The sequence below is a fragment of the Muscardinus avellanarius genome (assembly GCF_963383645.1).
Source record: "Muscardinus avellanarius genome assembly, chromosome: 1".
NCBI lineage: Eukaryota > Metazoa > Chordata > Mammalia > Rodentia > Gliridae > Muscardinus > Muscardinus avellanarius.
Genome location: NC_137786.1, coordinates 126,553,076 through 126,569,272, shown reverse-complemented (window position 1 = coordinate 126,569,272; position 16,197 = coordinate 126,553,076). Strand labels below are relative to the sequence as shown.

At 44.0% G+C, this 16,197-nt stretch overlaps 1 protein-coding gene across 1 annotated transcript in view; it reads left to right on the top strand.

Annotated features, from left to right (window-relative positions):
• Window positions 1-897: 897 nt before the first annotated feature.
• The window catches only part of RPUSD4 (RNA pseudouridine synthase D4), a gene marked incomplete at both ends in the record, with an annotated part of 34,936 nt that continues 19,636 nt past the window's right edge, over window positions 898-16,197 (top strand). Inside the window, 8 exons of the mRNA XM_080719751.1 lie at window positions 898-1,083; window positions 1,476-1,641; window positions 4,276-4,477; window positions 6,854-6,947; window positions 7,023-7,167; window positions 10,107-10,204; window positions 11,723-11,958; window positions 13,844-13,907. Of these exons, the coding sequence (XP_080575877.1) occupies window positions 898-1,083; window positions 1,476-1,641; window positions 4,276-4,477; window positions 6,854-6,947; window positions 7,023-7,167; window positions 10,107-10,204; window positions 11,723-11,958; window positions 13,844-13,907 (1,191 nt within the window). The remainder of the gene's footprint in view (window positions 1,084-1,475; window positions 1,642-4,275; window positions 4,478-6,853; window positions 6,948-7,022; window positions 7,168-10,106; window positions 10,205-11,722; window positions 11,959-13,843; window positions 13,908-16,197) is intronic.

Sequence of the window (16,197 nt, the reverse complement as noted above, 5' to 3'; positions counted from 1 at the left end):
AACAGATGTTCACTTTCCCAGCCGCCTCTTGGTGAATCATAGAATCGCTTACAGCTCAAGAATGGAAGTCCCAACACCGTATCTTGTAAGAGGAGAAAAAGCGTTTGGGACAGTTGTAAACTACAGGTTAAGAAAACAAAGGAAGCAAAAGGGAGACGGGCAGGTGTGCTCTGCACTTTCAGCCTTTTTTTTTTTTTTTTTCCCGTGGTGGTGGGGGTAGTGGGGAAAGAAGTGAGGAGAAGAACGCAAGAAATGAATTGTTGAACAAGAACAGAGAAACCGGCGGTGCTCGTAGAGAGCAGGAAATACGGGCTGGGGGCCCTCAATAAAGTAAGGGGCCGTCATCCTTGGAGACGACAGTTTAAAACAGGAACAAAGAGGCTGGGAGTCGGAAGGTGAGGTGTGGATACGCAGGAGAGGCGGGCGGCGCCAGAGGTTGAGCGATAAGGAAGCGAGAGGGGCCGCGCGCCCCGGGGGGCTGGCCGCGCCGCGGTTGCCAGAGGAACCCGGAGCCGCCCGGGGAGGCGGCGGGAGCGTCTGCGGGGCTTCGCCTCAGAGGGCGCGGGGGCGGGGAAGTATTTTTGAGTGGGGTCGTGTCCCAAAGGGAGAGGGGCTTCCTAGAGCAGTGATCTCCAAGAACCGAAACGCTGCGGACGCGGAAAATGATGAGGCGCCGGTTTGCCCCTGCCAGAGTCCGGCTTCCCAACTCACTCACCGTCTCTCCTCCAAACGCCACCGCTCCAGCTGCAGCTACCGGCCGGCGCAGCCGCACTGAGCACGCGCCGCGCACGTGACCCAGGCCCCGCCCCCGTGGGCCACGTGACCGCGCCCGTCCCTCCCTCCTCCCGCGCAGCGCTTTTCTCCACGTGGTCTCGGCTCGCCCCGCCCCTTGGCAAGATGGCGGCGCCCAGTTGGAGGGCGCCTGGCCTCTGGGTCCGGGGTGCTGGCCTCCGTTTGGGAAATCTCTTTACTCTGGACTCAACGCTGTTTTGTTCCGCCGCTGCTGCCTCCAGGCCCCTGAATGCCCAGAGGTTAGCGGAGAGGCTCCGAGCCCAGAAACGGGATCAAGAGACCAAGAAGCCGGTGAGCCTGGAATAACCAGGACTACCAAGAGCCAGTGCGCTCACTGCTTTCCCAGGCGGGGGGTGTGGCAGGAGGGTCCTTTGACAGCAAGTAAGTTGAAGTCTAGGGTGTCTAGCGGGAAAACGGGAGACAGCGGAGGGAAGAGGTGAGTCGGGTTATGGTGTCTTGCTGTGGGGTAGGGTTTGGCCACTGCCGGGCTCAGCCTTAACCACTGCGTGGTTAGACAGGCAAAGCAACACCTACACATGCTCTCAAACTACTCTAGAGGAAAGCATGGGTCTGTGCAAAGATACAGTCATTCCCTTCCTAAAGACTCGCCCAGATCTTTCAGATGGCCTCCCCTTTTGTTTTCCCCGTCCCTACTCACCATCTGTTCCTTCTCTTCCCTCTAGGTGTCCACAAACCCTGTTCAGCGGAGGGTGCAAGAACTAGTGCGGTTCACACAGCAACTGCAGCGTGTTCACCCTAACGTGCTTGCGAAGGCCCTGAGCCGAGGAATTCTCTATCAGGACAAAGAGCTGGTGGTCATCAATAAGCCTTATGGTCTCCCTGTTCATGGTAAGGACCGCATGGGCAAGGAAGAGGGACTTGTTACTGCTTTCTGCAATAACTAAGAGCAACTTTGGAGCATGTGAGGCACCCATACTCTAAACCTTTGCATAGTATTCTATACAAGGTACTGATGAGAATACAGACATAAAAAAGATAGTTCACATTTTCAAACATCAGACAGCAGCCATTCCTGGAATTTTCTGTGGGCAGACTCCTATAGAGATGTCTGTAGAAAAATACAAAGCTGTATGCTGTTCCTATCAGGTTATTTTCCATCAAAACTGGGAAAGAAGTCTGGTGTGGTGGCACAGGCCTATAATCCCAGTACTTGGCAGCCTGAGACAGGAAGATCACAGGTTGGCTTCAGCAACTTAGGCCCTCAACAACTTGTGAGACCGTGTTTCAAAATAAATAATATAGGGCTGGGAGTGTAGGTCAGAAATAGAATGCCCCTGGTTTTAATCCCCAGTACTCTCTCATACATGCCCTCAAGAAAAAACAGGGAAAGAGAGCTGACTGTGGTGGCAAGTACCTATAGTCTCAGTTACTTGGGAGGCCTAGGCAGGAAGATAGGGAGTTCTAGGCCAGCCTGGGTAACTTGGTGAGATCCAGTCTCCCCCCCCCCCACCCTTCCCCAAAAGCCCCAAACTCATACATTCAACTGGGAAACAGGAAATAATATAGTAAGAGGAATAATGGTAACTGTGTCTGTGTGTTAGCATATATCTAACATGAAACCCTGGAGTGTCTGGAATTTAATGGACACTGAAAGTCTTTGAATAAACATTAAATGTAGTGATAAGGGACAGCTGAAATGAATTAGAAAAAAAAAGATCGAAAAATGCAATTGTGAAAGAGTTGCAGAGGAAAAAGGAATACTTTGGCTAGAAAAAAGTAATGTTTTTTGGGCTGGGTGTGGTGGTGCACACTTGTAATCCTGTACTTGGGAGACTAAGACAGGAGGATTGCAGGTTTGCAGCCAGCCTCAGCTACTTAGTGAGGCCCTGTTTCAAAATAAAGAATTAAAAAATAGGGCTAGGGGTATAGCTTAGAGGTAGAATGCCCCTGGGTTCAATCCCAGCAAAACACACACACACACACACACACACACACACGCTTTTGGAAGAGGTGCAGAGAAAATTGTGCAAAAAAACAAACAAAAAAATAGGCATTGCCAGGAGCTTTGCATGCTTTTTTCCTCTTTTGATTCTCACAGCAGCCTCTTGCCTTATCATTCCCCAATGAGATTACTTTCCAGATAATTTTAGAGCTATACCCCTAGCCCTATTTTTATTCTTTATTTTGAAACAGGGTCCCACTGAGTTGCAAAGGGCCTCACTAAGTAGCTGAGGCTGTTCAGGAACCACAATCCTCCTGTCTCAGCCTCCCAAATGCTGGGATTACAAGCATTTACTGTCAGTGTCTAGTGCACTGGAGACCTAAGGGTAAAGCTGATTCATGGGACACAGGGGATGCAGGTTTCATGTACACTGCATGTTTTATTGAGAGAGCAATCAGATTTTTATAGAGAAAGCTTCTATGGGATCTATAGACAAATTAACTATTTTAGACATTACAAGGTTATCTTAAAGCAACAATGGATGTGTGTAAGTAAAGCCAAAGGACTAATCTCAAACTTAAGCAACTCTTTATTTTTACAAATAGAAGCAAAGAACACCTGTGACCACTCATAACATCTCAAGCTGTTTATCATACCAGTAAGTTTTCTGAGAGATGTCTATGCTGGGAAGGACATGCAAAGAGGCCTGGAGCCGCTTCCTGACCTTCAAGAGGACTTGGCAAAACTCGTAGCTCGCTGATTAGATGAAGTATGCTTGCCTCCCAGCCTGGCATTCCAAGCTGCTTCTCAGGAGCCAGAGTTGCTTGTTAGCCCTTTAAGCAGGAGCCTGCATCTCAGTATTCTCACAATGTACCACCACGCCCAGCCAGGTACATTTTTTAAGATGAGAAAATGAAGTTGGAAAGATAAGTAATCTATCCAAGGTCAAATAGCTAATTAAGAGACTATGAAGAGCAAAACCCAGCAGTGTGTAATCTCAAAACCCATCCATCCTCATAATTACTCTCTGTAATGTCTTGGGAGGGCATCCTTGTCCTGCAAAATATGTTGAGGAGAAAGGCTTTATAACAATGTTTCTTAGACTTTAATTATTAAAGTACCAATTCTGATGTAGCAGTCTGGGTTGGTGGTCTGTGATTCATTTCCAGCAAGCAAGATCTCTGGGCAGCCAGACATGGTGGTACATGACTGTAATCCCAAGATTTGGCTATCTAAGACAGGAGGATTGCAGGTTCAAGGCCAGCCTCAGTCAGCAACCTAGCATGACCTTGTTTCCAAATAAAAAATAAAAGAGAACTGGGCTGTAGCTCAGAGGTAGAGGGCTCCTGAACTCAAACAAAGGCTGAGGGTGTAGCTCAGAGGTAGTATGCCTCTGGGTTTAATCCTCAGTACCACAAAAAAATAAAAAAAAAAGATCTTTGGGCATACTGATGTTGCTATTATCTGCACATTTTAGTAGTACAACTCTTAAAAGCATCAACAGTTTATACAATAAGGACTTTTCTCCCAAGAAGAGCTCTGTAATGAAAGCTCTAAACCTCTGGCTTTTCTCTTCCTAGGTGGCCCTGGGGTCAAACTCTGCATCAGTGATGTACTGCCTATCTTGGCAAAGATGCTTCATGGCCATAAGGCAGAGCCCTTACATCTGTGCCACCGACTGGACAAGGAAACCACAGGCGTAATGGTGTTGGCCTGGGAAAAGGATGTGGCACATCAAGTCCAAGAGTTGTTTAGAACCCGTCAGGTGGCAAAGAAGTACTGGTATGAGACCCATTGATTGCAGTTGAGGTGGTATAAATGGAGGCATCTCCATCTACTCATCCATCGTATAGCAGGACTATCTAGCACTGTACTAGACCTGTGAAGATTTTAAAAATACATGAAGCAAGCCGGGTGTGGGCGCATGCTTGTAATCCCCGCACTTGGGAGGCAGAGACAGGAGGATTGTGCAGGTTCGAAGCCAGCTGCGAGCGCTGGTTTAGGAGACCCTGTTTCCAAATAAAAATGTAAAAATAGGTCTGGGAGTATAGCCCGGAGGTAGAAGGGCTTCCAGGAACCCCAGTACCACCAAAAAAAGAAAAGAAAAAAAAAAAAAAAATATATATATATATATATATATATATATATGAAGCAGCTTTGGTGCTTAGACTGTTAAGAGTCTGGTAAGGCAGTAGTTCTTAATTATGGCTGTGCATCAAAATTAATTATGCAAGAAATACTTGATTTAATTCTTGAGCTGAAATAGTCAACAAAGATAAAACAAAAAGCCTCTGTTGAATCCACCCACTCTGCTAATCTAGTCATTTCTCTTGAGATAGCAACCACTCTAGCATGTTTGTTTTTATTCCACATTTATTTTTATTATATACTCTTTTAAACATACCTCATATATGCAGTATGCATGTTATATTTGCACACATGTGTATGTGCATATATATCTATCACATTCAACCTTTTTTTGTGTGTATATGGTACTGGCAATTCATCCTAGAGACATTCTACCTCCAAGTTACCCCAGATCAATTTTCTTATTTGGAAATGGGCTCTTTAGGTTGCTGAGAGCCCCACTAAATTGCTGAAGATGTCCTTGAACCTGTGATCATCCTGTCTCAGACTCCCACGTACCAAGATTACAGGCATGCACCACTGTGCCTGGCAACATTCAACCTTTTATTCTTCACTTAACTTTGTGACTTGGGGGTCTTTCAGTGTTAGTGCAAATGAGGTCCACCTCATTTTTTTTTTTTTTTTTTTTTTTTTTTAGTAGAAAAAGATGCATGAGCCAAAAAGAAATCCTCTGTTCTGCATTTTGTGTGTGGGGGGGGGGGAGGCACTGGGAATTGAACCCAGGGCTATTCTTACCTCTAAGCTACATCCCAGCCTTATTTTATTTTTATTTTGAAAAAGGGTCTCGCTAAGTTGATGAGAGTCTTACCACTTGCTGAGACTGTCCTTGAACCTTCAATCTTCTTGTCTTAATCTTCCCAAGTATAGGGCTGGCAGTATAGCTCAGTGGTAGAATGCCCTGGGTCCAATCCCAGTACCATAAAAAAATTTATTAAAAATAAATATATTTTCTGTTTCCCTATGTACTAGTGATATTTGCTATCATTTTTGTTTTTAGCTGTTTGAGTTTCCCTTTTTGGAAATAGACTATTTGTCCTTTATCTAATTTCCTAATGGGTTATCATTTCTGTTTGATTTGTAGGTATTTTATATTTTAGATGTTAATTATTTTTATTTAACAGTCTTGCAGATACTTTGTGTTCTGAGAGCCCATTCAAAACGTATATGATTAGAACTTACCCACAGAGGTTTGGATTCATGCCTGGTGGCTGTGGTGATTGGCAAGTTGTGACTGTGGTCACAAGGGTCTCTTAGCAGGAGGGTCTCTTAGTGAGACCCTCTGCAACTTAGGCCCATTCAAAATAAAAAATGTAAAGACCTGGGAGTGTAGCTCAGAGGTAGAATGCTCCTTGGTTCAATCCCCAGTATTAATCAATCAATAAGTAAATAAAACTTTTTTATTTTTTGCTACTGGGGATTGAGCTCTTGGGCATTCTATCTGCAAACTATACCCTCAGCCATTTTATTTATCTATTTATTTATCTTAAAAGAGAGTCTTGCTAAGTAGCTGAGGCTGGCTTCAAACCTGCCAGCCTTCTTTCTCCATCTCCCAAGTACTAGAACTATAGGTACATGCCACTGTTCCCCACATAACATGGTCTTTATTTCCAACCTTTAAAAATGGATATGTACAATTAAGAGAAAGTTAGGATAATAGAGTTTTGTATCCTGTTTTTCTTTTTAAAATAATAAAAGATAATGAGTTCTGATCATATAATGAATGAATGATCCTAATGAAAAACTCAGGGCGACACCTGCCCTATTTGCCAGGTGGGTAAATCAGGAAAGTCCAGTTTCCAAAGAAGCACAGGAACCACAGTCACAACTTAGTAACCCATTCCAAATCTCTTTGGTGTATGGTCTCCTCATCACATCACAGATAGGCACAGGGAATGTTTTTGTCAGTACAGGTTTGCCGTGAACAGAACTAACAGAACTAAGTCCTCTAAACAGAACTGGAGCTCCTCCCTGGCTTCTGTAGCTAAAGCAGCAGTCTGTGTGTCCCCACAGGGCTGTCACTGTGCGTGTCCCCATGCCCTCCGCAGGAGTTGTAGATATCCCCATCACCGAGAAGGAGGTGCAAGGCCAACAGCAACACCACAAGGTGGGTGAGCTCCCTCCCCGAACTCTGTGTCTCTGTTCTTCCTTGGAAATCATATCTTCATTTCTTTGCCTTCAGATGACACTATCCCCAAGCTACCGTATGGACAATGGGAAAGTGGTGAAAACGCGGACCAGCAGGAACTCCCACACCGCTGTAACTCAGTACCAGGTGCTTAGTAGCACTCTCTCCTCTGCCTTCGTGGAGCTCCAGCCTGTCACTGGTGAGGGGGCTCCGTCCTAAAACAAGGTGCTGCCACATTTTGCCAGGGCCTGCAGCTAGTACTGTGGGTGGACCGAGGATGCAGCTGACTTGTGTGGTCATGTTCTTCTCTTGTTGCTTGAGGCTAGCAGTTGTAGGTAGCAGAAGAATATAGTATGAATACCTTTATTTAAAAATGTGTAAAGCAACCAGGCCTGGTGGTGCACACTTGTAATCCCCGTGATTGGGAGGCTGAGACAGGAGGATTGCACAGGTTCAAAGCCAGCCTCAGCTACTTAGTGAGGCTCTCAGCAACTTAGTGAGACCCTGTTTCCAAATAAAATATAAAATAGGTCTGGGAGTATAGCTCAGAGATAGAAAGCCCCTGGGTTCCACCCCCAGTACCACCAGGGGAAAAAAATGTGCAAAACAATTTCTCAAAAGATTAGTTACCATATGACCCACCAGTTCTGTGTCTTGTTATATAGCCAAAAGAATTAAAAGCAGGGATTCAAATAGATATTAGCATACCCACAATTATAGCAGCAGTAGTCACAATAGCCACAAGGTAGAAACAACCCAAATACCCATTGATGGATGAATGGAGAAGCAAAATGTGGTATACATGTACAAAAGTATATTATCTTCAGCCTTAAATGAATTAAAGGATGCTGGGCATGATGGTGCATGCATGTAATCCTAGCCACCTGGGAGGCCAAGACAAGGGGATCACAAGATCAAGACCAACCTCTGCAACTTGAGAAACCCTGTCTCAAGATCAAACAAAACAAACAAACAAAAATGAAAACATTTAGGGAAGCCAGGCATGGTGATGCTTGCCTGTAATCCCAGTACTTGGGAGGCTAAGATAAGAGGATCACAGGTTCAAAACCAGCTTCAGCAACTTAAAAAGGCCTTCTGCAATTTAGGAAGACCCTGTTTTGAAAATAGAAATAGGGCTGGGGTATAACTCAGAGGTAGAATGCCCCTAAGTTCAATTCCCAGTACCACAAATAGTCAATAAAAATAACAAAATAAAGCTGGGGGTGTAGCTCAGAGGTAGAATGTCCCTGGGTTCAATCCCTAGTACCATGAAAAATAGTAAAATGAAATAAAAAGTCTGTGGATGTAGCTCAGTGATAAAACACCCCAGGCTTCAAACCCCAATACCAAAAAATAAAAGAAGGAAAAAAATAAAGGAAATTCCCATATATATGCTACAACATGGGTGTACCTTAAAGCATTATACTAAGTGAAGTAACCCAGACACAGGAGGACAGGTGATTCCTTTTTTTTTTTTTTTTTTTTTTTTTTTTTGCGGTACTGGGGTTTGAACCCAGGGACATTTTATCTCTGAGCTATACCCCCAGTCCTATTTTCTGTTCTTTATTCTGAAACATGATCCCACTAAGTTGCAGTGGGGTTGGAGGGGGCGGGCTCAATAAGTAGCTGAGACTGGCCATGAACCTGTGATCCTCCTATCTCAGCCTCCCAGGTACTGGGATTACAAGTGTGCACCACCATGCCCAGCTCCATATGATTCCTAGAGTAATCAGATTCATAGAGTAATAGAGTAATCATTCATAGAGCAATCATTCATAGAGACAGAAAGATAGGTAGTTGCTGAAAGCTTGAAGTGGAGGGGATAGGGGAATAATGAAGAATCACTGTTTTATGGTGTAGAGTTTCAATTTGGAAAGATCAAAAGATTCTAGAAATAGATGGTGATGATAGTTTTAAAACAATGAATAGACCTAATGCTGCTGAACTGTATACTTACAAATGATTAAAATAAGCCAGGCATGGTGGTACATGCCTGTATTCCTAGGTACTTAGGAAACTGAGACAGGAGAATTGCAAATTTGAAGACAGCCTCAGCAAGTAGTGGGACTCTTATCAGCCTACTGAGACCCTGTTTCTAAATAAAAATAAAATAGGGCTGGGAGTATGGCTCAGAGGTAGAATCCCCTGGGCTTAATCCCCAGTGCCACACACAGACACAAAGATTGAAATGGGAAATTTTATGTATGCTTTACTACAGGTTTTTTTTTTTTTTTTTTTTTTGGTACTGGGGTTCCTGGAAGCCCTTCTACCTCTGGCCTACACTCCCAGACCTATTTTATATTTTATTTGGAGACAGGGTCTCTTAAGCCAGCTGAGGCTGGCTTCGAACCTGCATGATCCTCCTGTCTCAGCCTCCCAAGTGCAGGGATTACAAGCATGCGCCACCACGCCCAGCTGCTACTACAGTTTTTAAAATGTGCAAAATTGCCAAGCATGGTGCCACACACCTCTAATCCCAGTACTTAGGAGGTTCAGACAGGAGGATCACAATTTCAAGGCCAGCCTCAGCAACTTAGGCCCTATTTCAAAGTAAAAAATGAAAAGGGCTGGAGATGTAGCTTGGAGGTAGAATGCCCCTGGATTCAATCCAAAGTACCAATTTTTTTTTTTTTTTTTTTTTTTTTTTTTTTTGTGGTGCTGGGGATGGAACCCAGAGGCTTTTTACCTTCGGGCTACACTCCCAGACCTATTTTCTATTTTATTTGGAAACAGGGTCTCACTAAGTTGCTGAGAGCCTCACTAGGTAGCTGAGGCTGGCTTCGAACCTGTGTGATCCTCCTGTCTCAGCCTCCCAAGTACTGGGATTACAAGCATGAGCCACTGTGCCTGGCAAAAAATATTTTTAAATGTGCTAAATAATACTGTTTAATCATTATGTAGTAAAGTTATTAAAAAGTTAGTGTAATGATAGATGCCAAGTTCATGGTAATGGTTATCTAGATTATTAATGTTTACTTCCTAAACTAGCTGTTGCTTTATAGCTTATAACTTGTGACATTATTTTTTATACCTTATCACAGGGGCCATTTTACTGTACTTTAATATGATTTGACTCAGATGCTAGCAATGGCGTTGTTTCTGTATCTCTTCATAAGTTCTCTCTATTTCTCTCTCAAGGAGTAAAACATCAGCTTCGAGTTCACCTATCTTTTGGATTGGATTGCCCAGTTCTTGGTGATCACAAGTACTCAGACTGGAATAAGTTGGCTCCCCAGGTAATACTGGTTTATCCCAGTGTTTTACAGAATAAGGGAGACAATTTATGCTTTCCTTTTGTTAAAAATCCTAAAGTTGGCTGGATATGATGACACATACGTGTGTGTGTGTGTGTGTGTATGTGTGTGTGTGTGTGTGTGTGTGTGTGTGTTTTACTGGGACTAGAACCCAGGGGCATTGTACTTCCGAGCTATGGCACCAGCCCTATTTATTTATTTATTTATTTATTTATTTATTTATTTATTTGTGCAGGTCTGGGGATGGAACCCAGGGGCATTTGACCTCCAAGCTACACCCTCTGCCCTATTTTTTATTGTTTATTTTTAAACAGGGTCTCACTATGTTGCAGAGGGCCTCACTAAGTAGCTGGGGTTGTCTGCACACTGCAATCCACCCGGTCTCAACCTCCCAAATGCTGGGATTACAAGCGTGCACCACCACTCCCGGCTAGTCTTTTTATTTTTGAAACAGGGTCTCACAGAGTTGCCAAGGGCCTCACTAAGTAGCTGAGGCTGTCTGCGAACCACAATCCTCTGGTTTCTGCCTCCCGAATGCTGGGATTACAAGCGTGCACCACCATGCCTGGTTTGGCATACTATTTTTTTTACTTTCTTTTTTTTTTTTTTTTTTGGGTGGTACTGGGGTTCCTGGAAACCCTTCTACCTTCGGGCTACACTCCCAGACCTATTTTATACTTTTGTTTTTTAATTTGGAAACAGTCTCTTAAGCCAGCGCGGCTGGCTTCGAACCTGCGTGATCCTCCTGTCTCTGCCTCCCAAGCACAAGGATTACAAGTGTGTGCCACCACGCCTGGCTTGGCATACTTTTAATCTCAGTACCTGGGCGACTGAGACAGGAGGAGCACAGGTTTGAGGCCAGCCTCAGCAACTTAGTGAGACTCTCAGCAACCTAATAAGACCCTGTTTCAAATAAAAACAAAAACAAAAAAAAAGGGGGGCTGGGGTTGTATCTGGAGGTAGAGTGTTGCTGGGTTCATTCTCCAATACCATAAACAAAACGTAAAGTGAGTCTTAACAAAGAGGTGTTGATTTTCCACAGGCATGGTACTGCACTGGTTATTTGCTTTAGACTATTCAGAAGCAGTTATTGTCTTTATGGAGCTGCAGGATCTCTTAGCACGTCTTAGTGCTTCCTTTTAGTCTGATTTTGTTGAGAGGCTATGGGCAAGGGAGGGATCTTTCTGAAACTAACACCCACCTTTCATGGTGCTCCAAAGAACCATGGTAGAATTGTTTTCATCCTTTGATATGACAGCCTGAAATTTCTTGGAAGGCCAGAACATTGGCCAATAAAAGTCTATTTGGTATGGTTTTCTTTTTTTTCTTACGTGGTTTCTGAACACTTCCTAGATATGGCCCTCACGCAGGCTGCTCATCACTGGGCTGTCCAGGGGCTTGGTTGTGGCTCCTTTTTGTGGACGTCCTCTGTACTTGCATGCGGAGCAAGGGCGGGCAAGGGTGGCCTTGATCTCAAGGGTCTGCCTTTTCTTTGTGTAGAAGCTTCCTGTTGGCACCCTGAAGAAGCTGGGGCTGACACAGTCAAAGGCTCGACATATCCCCCTTCACCTGCATGCCCGGCAGCTGATCCTGCCTGCTCTGGGATCCAGGAAGGAGGAGCTCCACTTGATCAGCAAGCTCCCTCACTTCTTTGTACGTTCCCTGCGCCGCCTGGGTCTAGAGATACCAGATAAGGATCAAGACAGGGACAACAAAGCTGGGCATGTGGAAGCATCGTGAAGATTGCCGGGCAGTGTGGCCCCTTGAACTCTGTTTCATGGAGTCTACGAACTTCTCTCTTGGAACAGACTCAGAAGAACCAGGGGGAATAAGTTGAAGACACTCAGCTGCTTCAGTGCTTTTAATGGAGAATAAAGTCTATATGCTGAGAATTTGGCCACATTGGAAAAGCGAACTGGAAGCCTTCTAACCATGCATCTCCTAGCTGAGATGGAAGAGAGCCCTGGGCCAGGGAGATTTGTGCAGTAATTGAGAAAGGAGAACTAAAAGGCTGAACTAAAAGGAGAACTAAAAGGAACTGTTTCATCCAACAGCAAAGCTCTTGTGCTTTCAGGAAGATGGGTAAACACTTATACTGGAATTCCAGCTGTATCATAGGCGTGGTAGGCACTAGTGATGAGGAGCCTCAGAAGGAAGAGTTTGGGTGTGGTCAAGGCGGGGTATTTGATAAGCAGAGTAGGCATAGGTTAAATCATAGGCAGATGACATCATGAGGGAAGCGGGCAGGGTATAAGGCAGTGGTGGGGATGACACACCAGGAGTGTGTACCCTGTCTTACCCACAGCCCTAGGCAGTGTTGCCATGTGGGAGGAGATCAACTTTTTTTCAGAGTCAGGAACCCAGATAACTTGTGTGAACTCGCCCACTCAGTTGCCAACCAAGTCAAATTTTAAAAAGTCACTTAGGCAGCCAAGCACATATTTGCAGGTTAAATTTGGTCTGCAGGTTGCTAATTTGCGATCTGTTTACTGAGCAGTGTAGAAGTGTGGGGAGCGATGCATCATGAAAGTGCTGGGTCAGTGGTTGGTGTTTCAGCCACACTATCTGTCCTTTCCAGACCTGGGAGACAGCTTGGTTAATCCGTAAACATGTTGTTGCAAGGGAGCTGTTATTTAAAAAATAGGATTTGCCTGTAGCAGATACTGTTGACCTTGCAAGTCATGCATCCCTGTCACAATTACTCAGCTGCCACGTAGCAAGAAAATGGCTACAGAATATTTAAATGAATAAGGCAGTGTTCCAATAAAATTTTATTAAGGGACTCTGGAATATGGAATTCATGTATTATGTGTCACCAAATATATTAGCTCAGGCTGCCATAGCAAGTGCCACAGATAGGAGACATAAAAAACAGGCATTTACTTCTCACAGTCATGGAGGCTGGAGTGCAAGATCACGGTGTGGGCAGGTCTGGTTTCTCCTAAGGCTTCTGTCTTTGACTTGCAGATGGCTGTCCACTCACTGTGTCCATCTCAATGACTTCTGTGTATGTACACCCCACTGTCTTTTATGAATACAGGCCAGATTGGATCAGGGTCCCACCTGTATGGTCTCATTGAATCTTTTTTTTTTTTTTGCTGGTCTGGGGATGGAACCCAGAGGCATTTGACTTCTGAGCTACATCCCCTGCCCTATTTTTTATTCTTTTATTTGAAACAGGGTCTCACTAAGTTGCAGAGGGCCTCACTAAGTAGCTGAGGCTGTCTGTGAACTGCCATCCTTCAGTCTCAGCCTCCTGAATGCTGGGGTTACAAACGAGCACCACCACGCCCGGCTCATTGAATCTTAGTTATCTCCTTGAAGGCCCTATTGGAGTATATGGGCTTCAACATACAAACTTTGGGAGAGAGAGCACAATACTGTTTTTAATACCAAAGATGAATCTTCTGATTTGCTCCCCAATTATTTAAAAATTTAAGAGCCATTTTTCACTCACAGTGTAACTAAGGGGAAATTAAGTAAATCCTAGCTACACTTGGATTTTAGTTGACTTTAGACATTGCTCTTTGTGGAGGTCACACGGCCCAGCAGTATCTGGTTAGTCTTAACACTTCGGCTATGTGTGTTAGGGTGATAATAGTTGCCTAGGTTACTTTTCAGGGACTTGAAAGCCACTTTTGCTGAAAGCATTGACTCTGCTCATGACTACAAAAGTGTCCAACAGGTAACTAAAATAGGGTGGAAAAGCTTGCTGCCTTATCTGTGCTTGATCTCTGCATATATTTGTTAATTATTTAAGGAATATTTGTCCAGGTTTGGTGTTACAAGATTGATTTCTCCTAAACTTAACCCAATCTCCTGTCCTTTCAAGGCTAAAGCCACCAAGATAAAATTAAGACATTTTCAGGATTTCCAGGGACATTACCACATCCTATTCCAGAGCACTGCCAAGGCCCCTAGAGTCTCTGGTCATCAGTCCTTTCCTGACCTGAACCCTCATTCTTTCTCTTTGCCTACGGACAAAAGGAGCTTGAAACTTGTTCTGAGTTAAGATGGCCGTCAGGAGAGTAACAGTGGCCTGCTATCTCTAGGTTTGCTAGTATTGTAAATTTATCTTTCCTTCACACAACAACTTGTCTTCAATTCATTGGGCCCCTTTTCAAGTTGAGTAAGCAGACTCTGGTTTTTAAGGACTGGTCATACAAAAACATGGGCTATATTCAGCTTGCTGTCTGTAGTCTGGCTATTGTTCCTAGCTCTGCTCTAGGAAGCTATGCTTCTCAGGAAAAGGGATGATAAAGTAACACCCAGGAATGTTGATAATTGACTTTGATTCAGAGAGACAGATGAAGAGGGCCCCTAATCTCAGGTACCTAGGCAGCATGGTGCATGCGGCAGGCTGGGTACAGGATGGACCAATGCTGCTGTGTCAGCTGGGGGAGAAGTGAAGTGGCTGCTAAAGCCTCAGAACTTTGCAGTGTTCGGGGAAGGGGCAAGGGATGATGACGTTCCTTCTCTGTTTTCTTAAACCTAAAAAAAATGGATTAAGCATCTCTCCGATGCTTACAAGGCTGGACTACCTGAGCAGCAGGTACTGCTGAATACACTGACTATCTTTAATTAGTGTAAATAATCTAAGAGGAATTGTACCCCAGGTCAGTGTGACCTGGGGAGCTGGAGTTAGCCACAAAGGACCTTGGAAGATGCCTGAAATGAACCTCATCTATTTTGGAATATCCATTAGAGCCAGTTAAAATATTTGATTTAGTATTGAGACATGTCAGTATAAGAAAATGGTGTTCTATATAAGAAAATGGTGTTGATATAAGTATAAGAAAATGGAGTTCCATTCTTTTTTGTTAAATCTTTTTTTTTAAGTTCTTTTTTTTAAAGTTCTTTTTCTTAAATTTTTTTTAAGTTCTTTGTGTATATGTATATGATTTAAAGATAGGAACTACAAGTTGAACATAGTAGTACATGCCTATAATCCCAGTATTGGGCAGTCTGAGCAACTTAACAAGTTCCTGTTTCAAAATTTAATGAAAAGGGCTGAGAGTATAGTTTGGAGGTAGAATGCCCTAGGTTCCAACTCCAATACCCCCCAAAAAAGTGTTATATGAGCTACTACCATCTTATCATAGCAATAAAATGATACAAATCAGAACCAACCAAAAGAAGCAATGCCCTGGGAGAGTCCTAAACCAGAAGCCACCATGTCCTCTTCCTGAGAAGCCAGGAACCCCACGCCAAACACACACACACACACACACACACACACACACACACCACATGGATATACATCACCAAGCTTGGGGGAGTTTGAATTTTTACTGGGGCATCATTATGTAATCACGAATGATTTGAATCATCAGCTACCAACAGTAACTCAATTCCAATTTTTATTTTTTAACTTGGTTCAATTTTTTAACTTGCAGCCCCTTAATCACCCCCACCCTGAAACTACCTAGGGTTCTAGATAGCATAAACTATCAAGGCCCATCATAAATAACAGACGTTCCTATCATTGGACAATTCCAAGGCCTTAGCAACTCCTTTCCAGGAATTTAGGACAAAGACTAGGCGCATGCCTGATATAGCATGCCTTTTCCCTTCTCTATCCCCAGTTCCTTCAGCCATCTCCTAGTGTTCTATTAGGGATCTTTTTACTCTGCTTGCACCAGTGATAGACCGGTCTTGGTGGCTCTTTGCCTAGATGTCCCCATCTGCTGGGGTCTTGGAGTCCTTTTAAGCCAGAGGCCTTGAGACTTTTCTGTTCATTGCACTTCACTCCTGATTCCACATGTTCTCCTCTGCTGCCATCCTTATTGGGGGTTTAGTCAGGGGTGAATACAGTAGACTGAAGTTCTTCCTCAGGTATTTTCATGACTTGTAGCCAAACACATCCTAAACAAACAGCTGATCTGTCCCTTCTAGCTTCAATCCCTATTCATGCACACATACCCCACATTCTAGAACTGTCTGCACACTTGAGAACCCACATATTATTCCTATCA